General features: G+C 37.2%; 1 protein-coding gene across 1 annotated transcript; it reads right to left on the reverse strand.

Moving 5' to 3' along the window:
• Positions 1–15,070: 15,070 nt before the first annotated feature.
• On the reverse strand, positions 15,071–18,871 carry LOC129733054 (zinc finger protein 83-like). Its single transcript, XM_055694606.1, has 7 exons — positions 18,653–18,871; positions 17,763–18,598; positions 17,269–17,709; positions 17,026–17,214; positions 16,713–16,963; positions 16,556–16,653; positions 15,071–16,502 (listed from the first exon to the last, which is right to left on the reverse strand). Exons 1-7 carry the CDS (start codon positions 18,773–18,775, stop codon positions 16,305–16,307), a joined length of 2,136 nt encoding a protein of 711 aa, XP_055550581.1. The 5' UTR covers positions 18,776–18,871; the 3' UTR covers positions 15,071–16,304.
• Positions 18,872–19,629: the final 758 nt, after the last annotated feature.

A 19,629-nucleotide genomic window follows, 5' to 3' on the forward strand; every position in this document is an offset into this window, starting at 1 on the left:
GACAAGCTGTGAACCCACCACCATTGGATGAAGAATGCTTGCAGAGCTAAAAAACAACAGAGCCGCTGGGAAGGACGGCTTACCGACCGAATTTTTCAAAGTTGGGAGCGAACGGCTGTGTAGTGCAATTCACCAGATTATCCTAAGGGTATGGTCTGAGGAACAACTACCTACGGACTGGTTGGAAGGACTCATATGCCCTATCTATAAAAAGGGACATAGACTCGAGTGTAGTAATTATCGAGGCATAACCCTCCTCAATTCCGCTTACAAAATTCTCTCTCGTATCCTGTTCCAGCGACTGAGGCCGTTGCAGGAAGCCGTTGTTGGAGAATACCAATGCGGGTTTCAAGTGGGACGATCTACAACGGACCAGATGTTCACCTTGAGACAGATCCTCGACAAGTTTCGAGAACACAACCTGCAGACACATCATCTGTTTATAGACTTTCGAGCGGCGTACGATACAGTGAAACGCAACGAGCTGTGGCAAATAATGCTAGAACATGGTTTCCCAACTAAACTGATACGTGCGACGCTCGACGGTTTCACATCATGCGCCAGGACAGGGGGCAAATTTTTGCACGTGTTTGTGACGTTAGAAGGTCTGAAGCAAGGTGACGGGCTCTCGAACTTGCTGTTCAACATAGCTTTGCAAGGTGCAATACGAAGGGCAGGTGTGCAGAGGAGCGGCACCATCATCACTAAGTCTCACATATACTGGGCTTTGCGGACGACATTAATATAATTGGTGTTAACCGTAGAGCAGTTGAGGAGGCCATTACGGCTCTCAAAAGGGAAGCTGCGAGAATTGGACTCACCTTAAACACTGCCAAAACGAAGTATATGGTGGCTGGCAGAGAGCGTGGTAGTTCTGCGAGTGTTGGTGCTGCGGTGGAGATGGATGGGGATACTTTCGAAGTGGTCAACGAGTTTGTTTATCTTGGTACTCTCGTGATATGTGACAACGAGGTGAGCCGCGAGGTGAAGAGACGGATTGCGTAGCCAGCTTAGGTCCCGTAGCCTACAGATCCGTACGAAATTTGCGCTCTATAGGACGCTGATCCTCCCGGTGGCGCTTTACGGACATGAATCGTGGACGTGGAAGGAGGTCGATCGACGAGCGCTTGGGGTCTTCGAGCGTAGAATCCTGCGATCAATGCTCGGAGGCAAACTAGAAAACGAGGTGTGGCGCAGGCGCATGAATCACGAGCTGTACGAAGTATATAAACACGATGATATTGTCAAGCTGATGAAACACGGCTGGTTACAGTGGGCTGGCCATGTAGCACGGATGGCGGATGAGCGACCGGCAAAGATAATATTTAGTAGAGAACCGGATAGAGGCCGACGACTTCGAGGCAGACCGCGCACGCGCTGGATGTGTGCTGTCGATGAGGATGCCAGAGCAGCGGGTGTAAGGGGAGACTGGAGAGTAGCAGCCCAAAACCGAGTTTTGTGGAGACGTATTCTGGATTCGGCATAGGATCTTAATGATATGACGCCATATAAATGAAGTAAGTAAGTTATAGCACATGTTTGGATAGCTTATGTGTGTGTATGGATAGTTGTATCTAGGGGTGGGCGAACGGCTCACGAGCCGTTCATTTGAACCGGTTCTTAAAAAAGAGCGAAAGAACGAACGGCTCACGAAAAGAACCACGGTTCTTTGAGCGCACCAAAACTGTTTGATTCGCGCGAACCCGAAGTTTTCCGAGACAACACTAACTGCCAACGCTCGTGAATCATTGTGAACCATGAGCCGTTTATATGAGTCGGTTCAGAACCGTGAGTGAGCGGTTCAGAGCCGCTTTTGCAAAAGAGGCGTTTCGCCCACCCCTAGTTGTATCGGATGTATGGATAGGAATAGCGTATGTATGTAAAATTTTTGCGTGTGTATGGATAACTATAGCGGTGTTTATCGAAGATTATAGACCATTTTACAAACTGACAGGTGTCACGGATCCTGCTGATATCGATGTTGCTTTTACGTGCGTTATGTGAGCGGTTCCGAGCTTTCTGTCAAAATTTTATTCATGAATTGAGTTCAAAAACGTCTCGTAAAATGGTCTATTATTATCAGAGTCTATGTGTATATAGAGTCGCGCAAAGAGAAAATCTATCGTTTCGGCAACACAGTTTTTGTGCCGTTTGTTGCCAAGAACTATACAGTTCTGTTTTTCACCATGCATAAGCGAATATCATTTTTTGAAATTCTTCACAAGGTACACAGTTTTGAAAGATTACACCGGTGATGCTTTGTTGAATTTAACTGAACCAGTGTACAGGTTTGATGTTGGATTAAAATGTGTAAGTAAAACTTCGGAAAAACACATATTCTTAATCACGCTCAATTACAACACTTTTCATCCACTCCTAACATTATCACCTTGTTTATTTACATTGCTCGATTGGTACCCTTGTTTGACACTGATTTGGTCTCTTTGGTTTCAGCTTTGCGCGAGTCTATATTATAAACATAGACTCTGATTATTATCATTAAAAATATTAAAACGCCCTAACGAACACAGTTGTAAATTTGATTTTATAGCAATGATGTTAACTTCTTCAGCCAGTCTTTATTTATCGAGGAAAAAATACTGTCGATGAATGATCAACACTTATTTACTAGAAATTTCATTCAGATCAAAACAGGTTCTTTTGAGTATCATAAATTATTGGTAAAAAGAGTTGAAAGTTTTCTCAATGAGCATTCATTAAATTTTCGTTTTTGTTTCTCGGTGCGCGGACTTGATTTTGTTTCTCGCACACAGAGAAAGAAACAAACTTGTCGCTATCGTGAAAAATAACAAAACAATTATAAATGCCCTAAATCACAATTAAAGAAGTTAATATATTTTCCTGTCACTCGCCAAAATCTTGATTACAACTACCGAAAAACGTGTAATTCAGCTTTTGCTATTTTAAGTTATTGAAATAAAGGTTTTTTTTTGCTATTTTTAGTTATTGAAATAAACGTATTTTTTTCTAAAATGCATGAAGTTATTGGCCCTGACACAAGCAAAAGAGATTTTTAAGGCTGTTCGCACCTACGCAAATTCTCATATGCAATTGTCAATTTATGTGTGAAAACAAAATCAAAAATATTTCCCTCCTTCGCTTTCGCAAGTAAAAACCAAACCAATATCAACAGAGTCGTCAGGGCCAATATGCTGGGCTGGAGCGAACCTAGCATGAGTTTTATCGATTCAATATCGAACAATTTTTAAATTTAAAATTCTCGCTTGAATTGTTCTGGTCCCTAATTGCAGATTCAGAAAGCAAACTCACTTTTTGCTTAGATAGGAAAATTTTACCCAATTCGCTAAATTAAATGATTGTTTTGGTAGTGCAGCTACAAACAAAGGTTTGATTCGAACAAAGGTTTGATTCGAATATGTATGAAATGACAGCGATTAAATAGAAGAGATCCATTTTTTTTAATATATAGGTAATTCCATGTCAAATGATCAGGAAAATCCCGCCCCGACCTCTCAGGCTCAGGCCCCGACCCTCTCCGATTCACTTCAAAATGAATAAAATGACTTGTTTTAGGTCGTAACTGAAAAATCCAGAATTTTGGGTCAATCGGACAACCCAATTCCAGTTGCGGGGCCCTCCATTTTTGTATTTTTTGACAAAAAATCATTTTACATGTTTTGGAAAAACTTCATATCTCAGAGACCGTAAGAGCTACAGACAATATTAGACACTCTTTTTAACGGTTATTAAATTTACAATCGAATGACATCATCAGTGTTGCCAATTATAAATACTGGTGAGTTGGATCATTTAGCTGAAGAATTGGAAACTCCGCATGAGCTCAGTAAAAGGATTTTTCACACTATAATCTTTACAACATGAAAACATCAAAATTGAAATTATTATTTCACTTCTACGATGTTATTATTGTTTTGTTTCATTTGAAATTGTTCGGATATTTTTACGTTTAAAAACTAAAACTTCGTTTATCTCAAAACACCCCCATTTAAACCTGATGTCACCAATGTGTTCAGCGGAAAATTTTACACATGAATCACCTATCCAAAATGCAATATGCGCCGTTGCGGAGATAATCAACTTTTAAGATAACGAGTTCGTTAAATTCCACAATACTGTGGTTATTACCCAGTTAAACTGTGGATGATGATTAACCCCAACTTAGGGACTTGTTTCTGAATGAGGACTTTAGCTTGTGGTTATTACCCAGTTAGACTGTGGATGATGATTAACCCCAACTTAGGGACTTGTTTCTGAATGAGGACTTTACGCCATCAAGTACTGGTTACGAATGCATGAGTTTATTTCAATATCACTAAATCGAACTTAATGCTAGTCAAAATACATAATTGGAAAATAGAGAGACGAGAGTGTCTCTCAAGAAAGAGAGAGAATTGGAGGTACCTGGTAACAGGCATGTGTACTTGAATTTTATGACGGTTGTCAACCCGTCGTGAAATATGGAAATGCTGTAATTTGAGTACGGTCGAGGCTGAGCCTGTGAACTTGCATCGTTGGTGGTTCTAACATAGGCAATTGAACCCAAGCGTTATTGCTCACGCTGCGAGACCTCAACGATAGAATTGAAGGTTGCTATGCCACATCTGTTTGCAATATGCAACTCAAATATTTCATACTACATCTTCCCCTTTTATGAAAAATGATGAGCGTAGGGAAATCATTTTTAAATCATAAAATGTTACCAAATACCTTCAAATTTTAAATCTAGTTATATAATAATGGTTTGATATCGTTTTCAATGTTACGTTATAGTTTAATTATTCGGTTCTTATGTACTGTTTTTTGTCCGTTTGTGATACAATTTTTTATTGTTATATTTGGGTGATTAATTGATATTACCTCGTGTGGGCCATTGTATACCATATCTAGTTTTCTATTATTTTCAGATTTTAGTAGTATTTTTTCTCCGATTGAGATATCTGTAGGTTTTGCTGTTGCTGATTGTTTTGTAATTCTTTTTTGTTTGGATTTTATTAATAATTCTCTAGCCTTACTTGCTGCGTATTGTAGTCTGTAATTAAGTTCGGTATAATAACTATCGTAATTATATATTGGATCTATTTTCTCGGGATTTGCTAATCTTTGAGGATAATTTGCCAAATTTCCAAAGACCAATTCATATGATGTGTAATTATGCTCAGTGTTGGGAGTAGTATTATAGCAGAAAGTATAGTATTTAAGCCAAGAATCCCAATCGTTTTGTTGCTCACTAATAAATTGTCGTAAATATTCATTAAGGCATCGATGATTGCGTTCTAAGCCACCTATTGTTTGCGGGTGGTAGGCTGTAGAAAAATTGTGATTAATTGAAAGTAATAGACATATTTTTTGGAACAGTTCGTTCTTGTATTCCGTTCCTAAATCTGTTTTTATCAAAATTGGGCATCCGAATATAAGTATAAAATGATCTACGAATGCTTTCGCAAGAGTTTGTGCTTGCTTATCGGGTATAGGTACGGCAATAACGTACTTTGTGAGATCACATTGTAACGTCAAGGCGTATCTATTCCCGTTTATGGTTTTTGTCATAGGACCTATTGTATCAATAGATACAAGGTTGAATGCTTTACTGGGAGTAGTTGTTTCAGTAAATTTTTCCCTCGTATGTATCGTGTGTTTATTTCTTTTACAATCAATGCAGTTTTTAACGAACTGGTTGATAGTTTTTCGCATGTTTTTCCAGTAATATGTCGTTCGTAGTTTATTTAATAATCTTGTGGTTCCAACATGTCCACCTAGAGGAGACGTGTGACTTTCAAGAATTATTTTGTCGATGTCAGTTTTGTTTGTTATAATTTGTGCTGGTGTGTAGACTACTAGGTCTACTTCATTTAGTGATTTATTATATAGCGCTTTAAAATTTTCAGAGTTGATTTTCGAAAAAATAACACTGTTTCTTGCAATTGCTAATCTTTTTATATTTAAATGTGTGGCCATCACATTAATTATGTCAATTATTTCTTTGACATCTTGTATTTCCTTGCACTTATTTTCAGAAAGTTGCGCTTGAGCAAGATTCTTTTTCATTTTTTTATCATATATATCCATTGTCAAAGTTGGTGTGGTTTCATTTATTTTCAAAACTAGTTTCGGGAGATTAAAAGCGTCAATATTATTCACCGAGTCGCATGCCCTAGGGTGATCAGTCTCAGGGTTTCGAATTTCAGTGTCGTTATTGGCTTTACTTCTTGTCATAGACCTTGTCTGTATTGGTAAAACAGAGATAGATTTTAGTTCATCTGAGTCAACAATTACACGTGAAAGTGCGTCGGCGCCGATATTTAGCTTTCCTTCGACGTGTTCAATGCTGAAATCAAACTCTTCCAAATCCACTCGAATTCTAGTCAATCTAGAGGAAGGATTTTTCATCGTAAAAAGGTATACCAATGGGCGGTGATCAGTTTTCACTGTAAACCGTCTTCCATACAGGTATGGTCGAAAATAGGTGATTGCCCAGTGGATTGCAATCAACTCCTGTTCTATGGTGGACTTATTGCGTTCACCCTTAGTAAAGGATTTACTTGCAAATGCCACTGGCAAGTAAATGTCGTCATATTGTTGAGTAAGCACTGCGCCACAAGCTATTTGGGATGCATCCGTGCTTAAAATAAAAGGTTTTCTGAAGTCAGGAAATTTCAAAATTTGTGGAGAAATTAATTTGTGTTTTAAAATTTCAAAAGAATTTCCACAATCTTCTGACCATTCAAATTTTACATTTTTTCTTAATAAATTGTTTAGAGGATGTACTATTTCTGCAAAATAGGGTATAAAACGCCTATAATAATTACAAAAGGCGACGAATCTTCTTACGTCGTCTGCGTTCTGAGGAACTGGGAAGTCTTTGATTGCTGAAAATTTAGATTTATCGGGTTGTATCCCCTCATTGGAAATATGGTGACCAAGATAGGTCACATCAGAGCAAAAGAAGTTACACTTCGCTGGGTTTAGCTTCAGATTTCGTTGGCGAAGTTTATCGAAAACAAGCTTTAAATTTTGTAAGTGATGTGTAACGGAACATCCAATGACAATTATGTCATCGATGTATAAAAACGCACAGTCCGCAGGGAGACCACTCAATGCTATGGTCATCATCCTTTGGAAACTGTTAGGAGATATATTCAGACCAAATGGAAGTCTTTTAAACTCGTAATGGCCTGAATCAGTGGAGAAGGCTGTATATTTCTTCGAATTATCATCAATTTCTATTTGATGAAATCCGGACATCAAATCTAGAGTAGAGAAATATTTAGCTCTACCTAGTTGATCTAAAATATCATCGATTCTAGGGAGAGGAAATTTATCCCCTAGAATCTTTTTATTCAATTGTCTGAAATCTACGACAAGACGCCATTTTTTGTCATTTGTCGCAGACTTCTTGGGAACAACTAGAATGGGTGAGTTGTAAGGGGATAACGATGGTTGTATGATATCTTCCTTCAACATTTTGTCAACTTGGATTTTAATTTCTTCCCGATGAACTTCAGGAAGTCTATAATTTTTAATGTAAACAGGCGAGTTGTCAATGAGCTCGATTCCCTGTTTATAAAAATTGTTACTCGTTAAGTTATCAGTCTTTAGGGCGAATATATCGTCATACCCCTTACATAATTCAATGACTTTTGAATTTAGTTCTCGCGGTGTTTGATCCAGTTGTAATTCCGAGATCAATTGTTCTTGTCGTTTTTCTACATTTTCATTATGCTTATTGAAAGTATAAACGTCGTAGTTCTCGATATCGGTCAAATGATTTTGAAAATTTCTGCTAATAGCTACCATTTTGTCGGTAGTATTTAAGAATTTTAAAATTGAATTTTTTGAATTTACTAAAGAGTTTGCGACGAATACTCCTGGTTTAATTTCGTTAGATTTTACTAAATATGTACTAGTCGTGCTTCCAATATTGACCTGTCTAAACACTTCGCAACGAGGTGGGATAAAAATGTTGCCCTCGATGCTGTCATGAATGGGAAATTCAAAGTTTTCAGATTTATTTCTACCTGTCAGAATCCAGGTATCATAATCAATAGTACAATGGTACTTGCATAAAAAGTCTCTACCGAGTATTCCGTCGGTAGGGATCGGTAAAGGATGGTCAACTAGATGAAATTTATGACCAATTTTATTTTGATTTTGTAAAGCAATGTAGGTAAGTGCGGTACCTAAAGTAGGTACTGCATAGTCATTTATTCCTGAAACAGAACATTGGTCATTGGTGTCAACAAATGTTGCTGGATTAATTCTGTTTGTTTTGAAAATAGATATTTCAGCACCAGAATCCACTAGCAAAGTGCATTCTGAGTCGAGAAAATCTAGCTTCAGGACCACAAAATTACTACAGGTTGAATTAATTGCAAAGAATTGTTTCGTTGGTTTTACTGGCGCTGCACTATTTGGGCTAGACGCACAGGTTGATTTTGTTGCTGTATTTGTTGGTTCGGAAGTATTCCCCCAATTTGTTGTTGCTGTTGGGGGATCTGGACGTTTCCCTGGTTCTGATTTGCGTAATAAATTTGCTGTCCAGCTCCCTGATTTCGATAGTAGGATTGCTGGTTACCTCTACCACGCCAATTATTGTTGTTACCAGTTCTGTAACCGTTATTATTGTACTGATTAAAATTGCGGTTATTGTTATAGCGTCCACTATTATTCTATGTGTTTCTACCTCGAGGACCATATCCTCGTCCGCTCTGACCACGTTGGTATCTGTGTCTTCCATGACCTCTCTGTGTTGCATGGAAAATATGTTTTTGTTGCAATGACTCTGAAGAGTCATTTTCTTGCAGTTTTTGAACTGCATCATTGATTTTTTCAAAGTTTCCTGCTTTCAGGATTATCTTTGTATCTTGGTTTTTTATACCATTTATTAATGTTTCCACTCCTCGTTTCGTAGCCATCTTTTCGGCTGTGTCTGGAGGGATTCCTTCAGTGAGGTAGGTAGATCTCAGATCGTTTGTTAATTTTTCAACCGCGTCGCAAAATTGTTCGGAGGTTGAATTCTGTTTTGTTATTTTTAGTTTGGCCAGAATTACATCTGATGTTGCTTTTGAGGCACATCGAAGTTTTATAGCGTTGAGTATTTGTTGGAGCTCATTTAGTTCTCCAATCGCTTGTCGCGCTACACCGGTAAGCCTCGTTTTAATAAAACGGACCACTGTGTTTTGCGCTGTTACTTTTTGTGCAGCTGTTGCGGCCTCAAACTCTGCCTCGACGGTGTCAGCAAATAATGTGACCGCGTCGATAAATGCATTTAATTGCGCTGGTGAACCGTCATAGGTATTAACCAATGCGGTGCCCAGTTTTATATCTACTGACGGCATTATTATTATTTTTCTGCTAGCTCTACTCACTTTTATGCAAAATAGAACTGCCAACACTATTGATTTAAATGAATGGCTATTTTTCGCAAAAGGTAATTTTGCCTCAATTAGATCTTTAATTTCAAGAAAAGTTTGTCTGGATGATTTTATATAGAAGTTTAAGGTGTCCGGAAGAGTTACACTTTCGATTTTAATTAGCGTTTTTTCTATATTTTTAAAAAGTTCCCTAGAATATGTTATTTTTTTCAGCAATGTATCTTTTTTAAAATTCCTATAGGGGGCTTTTTTTAGATTATTAAGTATTCGAGTTAGTTCTCTTATTCCGTTTTGAACTCTTATGTTATCAACTTCAAAATCCATCTAATTAAAAAAAATCTCCATTTACGGTAACTTACGATTTGAAATCGTCATCTGCATGTCGTCGTTGGAAATCGCCGCTCGCTGGTAACCGTTCCTACGGGTTCGTTGTGCTCTGCTGCTGTCGCTCGCTCTGCTGTCGATCGTGTTGTTCCTCGCTGTTCCGTTTTTTGTTGTATTATGTGTTTGCTTTTTCTTCACATTTTTTTTTTTTTTGCACTGTTCCCTAACATGAAAGTCACTTAAAAGTCAGATTTACCATTGATTGTTCAAATCACTAGAAGAGCTTCATACGTGATTCATTGAAGCCATGCTTTTGGCTGCTTTCAAAGCCTGCTTTTTTGTGTGCTCCCTGAAGAGCTTATACACCATAACGGCAAACTGCACTATTAACAAAGCCAGGATTATGTTGAGTTTTGTATCGTGGCTGCTATGTAGTTCTTCGTGTACTTGTAATTGATTCAGTACTTGCACTTGAGGGTCTCCGTTAATTTCGGTGTCTTTTGACTTGGAGTTGCCCATTTTATCTTGCACAGTTGATAACTTGACTGGTTTTTACACAGGCACTAGCACTATTGGTAAATTCAATTTACCACTCAGATCAAATCAATTGAGTTACTGCAATAATTACAGGTCTCTTGTTCCGAGTCACGGTCAGCCATGTGGTTATTACCCAGTTAAACTGTGGATGATGATTAACCCCAACTTAGGGACTTGTTTCTGAATGAGGACTTTAGCTTGTGGTTATTACCCAGTTAGACTGTGGATGATGATTAACCCCAACTTAGGGACTTGTTTCTGAATGAGGACTTTACGCCATCAAGTACTGGTTACGAATGCATGAGTTTATTTCAATATCACTAAATCGAACTTAATGCTAGTCAAAATACATAATTGGAAAATAGAGAGACGAGAGTGTCTCTCAAGAAAGAGAGAGAATTGGAGGTACCTGGTAACAGGCATGTGTACTTGAATTTTATGACGGTTGTCAACCCGTCGTGAAATATGGAAATGCTGTAATTTGAGTACGGTCGAGGCTGAGCCTGTGAACTTGCATCGTTGGTGGTTCTAACATAGGCAATTGAACCCAAGCGTTATTGCTCACGCTGCGAGACCTCAACGATAGAATTGAAGGTTGCTATGCCACATCTGTTTGCAATATGCAACTCAAATATTTCATACTACAATACGCCTACAATGCGATTTGTTTAACTTTTGGAGTTAAATTGAAATAAATACCCGATCAGAGCTTGACAATGTCTTCATTAGAATGGCGTCCGCTTGAGGTGTCGCCGAATGCATTCCTCGGATTCCCGGAACAGATTTAACTGAATCGAACCTGGCAACACTGACAACTGTTGGATATTATCGCTCGTTTTATTAAAAAATGAATTTTTCTTTGAGTTGCCGAACCATTTCCTCTCCAGCACTTTCTAGACCTTCATTTTGCTGACTAGAAACAGCCTCAAAAGATTTTTTTAAAGCTTTTGATGCCTTGAGCAGTTTTTTTTCTACTGTATTTATTCGATCGTTTGACCTTCGACTCACTAACGGGCGATTGACCAAGAGATTGCAAAACCGTGTTACGGCAAACCAGCTGTGTCTTTACTATACAAGTAAACAATTAAAATAGGTTCAAAACAATTTCAAATGGAACAAAACAATAATAACATCGTAGAAGTGAGCTAATAATTTCAATTTTAATATTTTCATGTTGTAAAGATTATAGTGTGAAAAATCCTTTTACTGAGCTCATGCGGAGTTTCCAATTCTTCAGCTAAATGATCCAACTCACCAGTATTTATAACAAGGAAATAATGAATGCTAACTATAATGCTTGTAACATTACTTGTGCAGAGGTTCACTATTTTTACCGATTGCTACACCTTTTCCCTGATCCATCATTCTATCTCGCAAATTTATCCTTACAACCTCCGTTCTCAGTGTTGCATTACATTGGATGCATGTCTTTCGACCTTCTACTATTGTACTCATGAAACCTGTCATGAAAACATGACGAAATTATTTTTAAATTTTTCTTACGAGCACCACCATGGCAATTCAGCGAATTGCAGCATTGTTTTCATGGCTTCCGCATATAGTTTGCATACGTTGAACACCAGACCGAAGTTTGAACAAAATCCATTCTCGCGATGTTAAGTGCGATCGATTGTGATTTTCAGCTGTACACTTACTTTTTAAACTCCAACCTATTGAATACACAATTTTTTTCACTGTCGTGAAAACTCAAATCAACCTGCGTATGTTTTGACAGAAACCACTTTATGAAAACAAAGGAATAAACCATCAAAAAGGCCATGAGAAACCCACACTTAAGATGTGAAATAGTGCTTTTGTTTCGAGTGAGTTTCAACATTTGGTCACATTTGTTGTGTGAATTTAACGAACTCGTTATCTTAAAAGTTGAATATCTTCACAACGGCGCATATTGCATTTTGTGGATAGGTGATTCTTATGTAAAATTTTTCGCTGAACACATTGGTGACATCAGATTTAAAAAACAATTGGAGGTGTTTTGAGATAAACGAAGTTTTAGTTTTTAAACGTAAAAATATCAATATTGGCAACACTCAAGTTCATTAAGCAGACAGTATGTGAGTAGAGAAAGAACGAAAAATAAGCGAACTGGAAATATGATACAGATTTGGAAAAATATACCGTATCAAATCTACATCAAGAGTGTCTAATATTGTCTGTAGCTCTTTCGGTCTCTGATATATGATGTTTTTCACGAAACATGGAAAATGATTTTTTGTCAAAAAATACAAAAATGAAGGGCCCCGCAATTGGAGGTGGGTTTCGAACTAAAACAAGTCGTTTTATTCATTTTGAAGCGAATCAGAGAGGGTCGTTGCATTTGCCTGATCACTTGACATTGAATGACCCATATATTATTATTTATGTTTTAACGTCTCAGTATTGAGATATGCTCTGCACTGTTAGATAAGATTGCAGCAAATACTAGAGTTGCAATTCCCTCTACTATTTGTTTTAATGGAATATAAGAATACCGTAGTCCAACGTCATGCGGTCGTGTCTTGAATACCACCCTCCTACTTTTTCTGATTTGCGCCGAGTCGAAACTATTTAATAGTTGCAATCGTTTGTAGAGTCGGCTCAATCACAATCAATTTTATATGATTGTACCTGGTCAAATGATCAATTGAATCAAACTGAGTGTTTAAAATAACTTAAAAAATGGTATTGGTGGTATTCAAGACACGACCGCATGACGTTGGACTACGGTATTCTTATTTTCCATTAAAACAACTAATAGAGAGAACTGCAACTCTAGTATTTGCTGCAATTTTATCTAGTGCATTTCTGAATGCTGAGACGTTAAAACGTTATAAATAATAATATATAGGGTAGGGAACGGCTTAAGCAGTAGCACCTATTTTAATCAGTCGAAGAAAACAGGCCTCAAACTCCTGCATTTCGACCACTATCGACAATTTCAATGATGGAAACGAAAACTTTGATTGTCTAGCTGTCTTACGAATATAAGAAATACCGTTAATCACAAAGAAATCTGTGAACAATTGCAATTGAAACAAATCGACCTATATTGCAGCCATTCAGGAGCCACTTCAGGTGCTGAAAAAAAAACGCCTGCAAAACAGATGGAAACTGCTTAAAATAGGTTCGGGGTGATTGGAATAGTGTCCCTCGATTGGTAACTTTGATTGATGATTGTCAAAGTTTGCTAACTTAGTTTTACAATCCGAAAACAAGTTCTGACAGAGGAAACGATAGAGAGCAGATTGATATACTACTGTTTGAGTTTCACCCAGCACATTTCGAGTATTTCGTCTGAATACACAGGCGGTTCCTAAAGCTACTTAAATATGTTTCCTGCCCTACTAAAAGAATGGATATCTTTTATTTAATCGCTGTCATTTCATACATATTCGAATCAAACCTTTGTTCGTAGCTGCACCAGCAAGACAATCATTTAATTGAGCGAATTGGTAAAATTTTTCTATCTAAGCAAAAAGCAAACTTAACTTAACTATCTGAAATTGGAGTCCAGAACGATTCAAACGAAAATTTTAAATTTAAAAATTGTTTGACATTAAATTGATAAAACTCATGCTCGGTTAGCTCCAGCCCAGCATATAACTTCATGTATTTAAACAAAAAATACGTTTATTTCAATAACTTAATACAGCAAGAGCTCAATTACACGTTTTTCGGTAGTTGTTATCAAGGTTTTGGCGAGTGACAGGAAAATATCTTAACTTCTTCAATTGTGATTTAGAGCATTTCTAATTGTTTTGTGATTTTTCACGATAGCGACAAGTTTGTTTCTTTCTCTGTGTGCGAGAAACAAAATCAAAACCGCGGACCGAGAAACAAAAATGAAAATTTAATGAATGCTTTTTGAGAAAACTTGTAACTCTTTTTACCAATAATTTATGACACTCAAAAGAACCTGTTTTGATCTAAATGAAATTTTTAGTAAATAAGTGTTGATCATTCATAGGCAGTAATTTTTTCTCGATGACTAAAGACTGGCTGAAGAAGTTGAAATCGCTGCTGTAAAATCAAATTCACAACTGTGTTCGTTAAGACGTTTTAATATTTTTAATGACAATAATAATCTTCGATAAACACCCGCTATAGTTATCCACACACATGCTATAACTATCTATACACACGTTAAAACTATTCATACACACGCTGTAGCTATAGTTTTTTATACAAACATGCTAAAGTTATCCATACACACGCTATTCCTATCCATACATCCGATACAACTATCTATAAACACGCATAAGCTATCCAACCATGTGCTATTACTATCCATACATACGCCATAAGTAATCATTACACACGAAGCAGCTATCCACACACACGCTATAACTATCCGTACACACGCTGAAGATATACACGCTATAGCCATAATATGCTACACATGCTATATCTTACACACGCTATAGCTAGCCATACACACGCAACAGCTCTAGCTATCGAACAGAATGAAGAAATGCAGCTGCCCACTACCTCCGCCGCTGCTGCCTGATACCACCGCTCTGGTTCTGCTGCAGCTCAGTTTCGCCACTGGAATCAGCCACCGCTGCTGATTATTCAAGACCGTTCTAGTGGCCTTCCACTTGTTGACTGATGACTACTATGAGACGACGCAGGTTATTATATAGCCCAAAGCAAAAATCAATTCGCGAGCAAAGGGGAAGCGAGCTTGTGATTGGTTGAATGTGCACGACTTTTAACACAACTTTTAGCTAGTTTAGTATCGAAAACATAATTAAATTAGTATATGACAACCTTGCGCAATATTTCCCCTATCAATCAAGCCATTCCTGTTTTGAATCTGTTCAGTGGTAATGATAAAAGAAGCATTTTAAAATGGTGTTGAAACACCTGTTGCAGCTACCGAAAGCGAGCTCGTTATTGGTTGAAAGCTGCGAGACTGTTTACAAAGTCAGATCGGTTGTATCCGTTAGTGTCGACTGTGCTTGTGAAGAGAGGTGGTGATTGGTTGCTCGGTATGATTTAGACAATCGATGTGATTTATCAATTTTTCAATAGTGTATCTCGAACAATAGGTTATTTTTGTTACATAAATTCAACCGTAAAAGAATTTCTGATCGGTTGATGCCAAAACCTCGAAATTCTGAAAAGAAATGACTGATATATAAGCGCTCAAAACCTGACCACTTTTTCCTGGTTTTCCCTGGTTGAATTACTAGATTTTCAAATTCAGGTGCCTAACTTCGATATAGACGCTAGTCCAACGTCAAAAGAACTTGACAGTTTCCAAGTTTCAAAGAAGACATTGTGAAGTACACTGAGGTCGTTTTTTACGCGGGGGATGCGTTTCAAATTTGTATGGGCCCGCGTAAGAAACGACTTTTTTGAGTTGCAAATACAACGAAGAAAACCGTCCTAAAACGTTCAAACCTCATTTGAATATGATAGTGGCCAATCTAGAGACCAAAATGCAATATTTTAAATTTTGAGTATTTACACCAAAAATTGTGATTTTTTTTTGAAAGCTGATAGGGTAACAGGGGTATTTTGGCCAGCTTTGGGAAGTGTTCGCACATTTCATTAAAAACAAACTACAACAACGAATTGTTTGAAGAGCATACATATTTGTTACTATAGCTTCCGGACGTTGACTTGTATATTACCACTTCCTCTTGACTTTGGGTTGACGCAGCCATGACTTTGAATATGTATGAACTAATTCCAAAATAACACTACCTAGAGCCAGTTTTTCGGCGAAAATTACAGTGTAGTATGATTCTTAGGTGTGTTATTCAATGTTGCATGCATAGTTTTCCAATATTCATTGAATTTATCAGATAAAATGCGAAAAATGTTACCGGGTGGGCCAAAATATGCATGTGGGCCAAAATACCCCCGTTACCCTATATGATCACTCGTGACCTAAAACGGAAAAGGTGATTGAAATGAGGTCGATATCTTGTACCGTGAGTAATGGAGGAAAGCAACCCGCGAAAAAAAAACCGCGTAAAAACGACCTTACTGTATACCGAATTTTGAATATATTTTAAGGTTCGTCACGTTTATCAATTCAATAACAATTGAATAGGCAAGTCATGCAGGAGCTTCTAGAACCTTAAACTTGACACCTTCTTCCCGTTTTGCCTGCAACTCAAGCCACTGCTCATAGTGTGCTTTTTTTCGGTGTGTATAGAGAATTGATTGGAAACTAAATGTAAGCGGACAGAATGTGCACTGGTACAAACTTTTTCCTGTATGGGTAGTCATATGCTCATTCAATCGAACTTTTACCTAAAAAAGAATATCTAAAATATCGTTGATAAATTTACTAGCCTTAACCAAACCTTGAAAACTCGTCCGCAAATTGTGCAAGCAAATCTGCGATTGTTACACGTGTCGGACTTATGAGACCACAAATGATGCTTGGATTTGAATTGCTTACCTATAACAGAGAACTAAATAATCGGAAATGATCAACATAGTTACATGGTTGCCTCTCACCGCAAACATCACAAGACACAGGCGCTTCTGTAGTATGTACAGAACCAATATGTTTACGCAATATGTACTTATGCTTGAATGTCATACCACAAAGAGAACATTTGACTCTCTCTCTGACTTTATTTTCATGTTCATCCAAATGCCTATTTAACGAAAACATACTCCTGAACATACGAGGACACTTAGTGCACATATAAGACGCCATCTCGTGAACGACTCGCTTATGGCTTTCAAGCATACTTTTGTGAAACCTAAAATACAAAAGAAAATATTTTTAATTATAATATTATTATCTTGACAACGCTATAATTACGGCTTCTGACAAATGTCGCAAATAGTATCTTTAACGGCATGCTTTCTCTCAACATGAGATTTTAAACTTTTTTCGTTAGTCAACGCCTTACCACAATGTTCGCAACAGAATAAAGCCTCACCATGTGCTGCATGTGCAGTTTCTTTATGTTTTTCTAAGTTTTGATATACATTACCACAAATCTCGCATCTGTAGAAAGAGATTTCCATTATCTTAAAACATGTAAATTAATCAAAAAGTGACCTGAATTTGTCTTGATTTAAATGAAAATCTTTATGAATCAACAACATTGATCGAATATAACACTTTTTATCACACATATGACATTTTAGATAGCCTTTGTCATCATGCTCTTCGCGCATGTGTTTTTTCAAATGTAGTAAATTGTCATATTCTGTCTCATGTCGGATATCGTTAACTGGCCGTTGCTGTTCACATATATCACAAATGATTCGTCGATAAAACTCCAACAGCTCTTCATCACGACCAACAATTTTTGTAGGTTTTACACTTCGCTTTCGATCATGATCTTTCTCGTGCCTATCTCGTCTTTTCTCTGAAGAAAAACGACGGAGACAACGGCTACATTCGTATGGTAGATCTTCAACTATTTCTGAACGATGAAGACGCATATGTTTTGCTAAGGACACCTGTTCATCATTCACCTTACCACAAATTTGACATCTAAAAATATAATAAACAGTAAAAAAATAACTACACATGCAAACAATAATTACTTATATACGTCGGGATTTTTGTGCACTTCCATGTGACTAATAAGGCTTCCCGGTGAATAACAACGCTTGTCACATATCCTGCATTTGATGTAGGCTGGCTCTTTATGAAATTCTCTATAATGAAGCGTTGCATGATAGAATCGATCAAATTCGATTTTTTCTGGACAATGATAGCAAATAAATTCCTTGATATGTTCAAATAATCTAGGATCTTTTTTTCGTTTTGCCCTTATCGGTTTCGCATTTGCTTCACTTTCACTTTCATTCGTATCACTCTTTGCGAAGTCTGTGTCTTCCAACCGAGCCCGCTTCCTTGGTACATTGGTTATTGATTGATGAAAATCAACTTCATCTAGATCTGAAAAATTGTTACTCATATCTTCCGAGGATGATTCAGCTTTGTAAACTGTTTTGGCTTTATATCTTCCAGTTCTTTTAGTTGAATATTCCATAGAAGCAGATTGTGTCTCAACCTGTGGTTTAATAGTGGTGATCTGCTCATATGCTTTTTTCTGCTCTTCTGTTGTTCGCGTTGCACAATTTTCAAAGCTTTCATTGGGGGAGCCCTCTACCTCTCTGCTAATTGAAGTATCTAAATTTGAAGGCCCAGGAAATTTCTTTTCTGAAATAATAGGATGTTCTGAACTTTCGTTATCGTTATTGTGATTTCCCCGTAAAACACTATCGCCAAAAAGATCATCTAAGATCTCCTCCTTCAAAATGTTTTTTTCCAGGTTGCGATGGATTTTTGCGATATTGTCATAGAAATTATTGAACTCGTTTAAAGTGTTCCAGCATTCATTACAAATGACCTGCTGCTTATTGTTTGGTTCGAACTGTTACGAAGAAACAGTTAGTTTTGTTGAAAAAAAAGCAAAAGAATAGCTTACCGTAAACCAAAGATGCTTGGTAATAACAGTAGATATATTTTTTTTGCAATTCGCTTCACCAAAAATGTCGAGATATATAAGAGCATTGTCAGACATGCATATCTCACATATGTGAACTTCCATCTTTCCAAAAAACAATGGAAATCGAAAATCGAATCACTATACACAGTGTTTATGTTTTTAGTTTAATAATTTAACCAAAAACACAAATCAACTAGTGATGGGAAACTTATCGATACTTATCGATGATATCGATAAGTGCTTGACATCGATATTATCGTTAATTTTTTGACGTTAACGATAATTATCGATATTATAAGGGTGAGCACAAGTCAGTGCGGCTGGTTACTGGAGGAGACCCAAAAGAAGGAGACCTCATCTACCCTTCCCCAGGAGTTGCTTTTGCCGCTGGGTATTTGTTGCTATTCGACAAGATTTAGCATTGTTGGGGGTGGTGTAAAGGTTCGCCCCGGATGTCACTGAGTTTCTGAGAAATAATGGTAACTAAAAAGGTATTTATAGTTTTTAGTTTCCTATGAACAGATGAATTCGACAACTCAGTACTGGAGAACTTTAAAAAATATCCAAACTTTTCGCGCCATCTCATAAAAAGCAATGAAACGAAATTGTAATAAAAAGCATTTTCTTTGACTTGCCAACTCTTATAATATGATGGACATGCATAGCGGCAGTCTATTGTTAATTCTCTGGTAATTGTTTAGTTTAACTTGGAACTGTTTAAGTTTAAAGTATCTGTTACCCAACAAACAATTTTTAGTTCCACTAAAAATCCAAATCAACGAAATTGTTGCGCCAAAAAAGTATCCTGATTTATACAGGGGGTGAGAAAAATAATTGAGATAAAAAAAATTCTCTCGAATTTTAAATGGCCAGAACTTTACAAAAAATGAATCAATTTTGATAACCAGATCCACTGGCAAACAGTATTATATTAGTATTACTTGGGAACTTGGTGT

This window comes from Wyeomyia smithii, chromosome 3 (genome assembly GCF_029784165.1).
Source record: "Wyeomyia smithii strain HCP4-BCI-WySm-NY-G18 chromosome 3, ASM2978416v1, whole genome shotgun sequence".
NCBI classification, from domain to species: Eukaryota; Metazoa; Arthropoda; class Insecta; order Diptera; family Culicidae; genus Wyeomyia; species Wyeomyia smithii.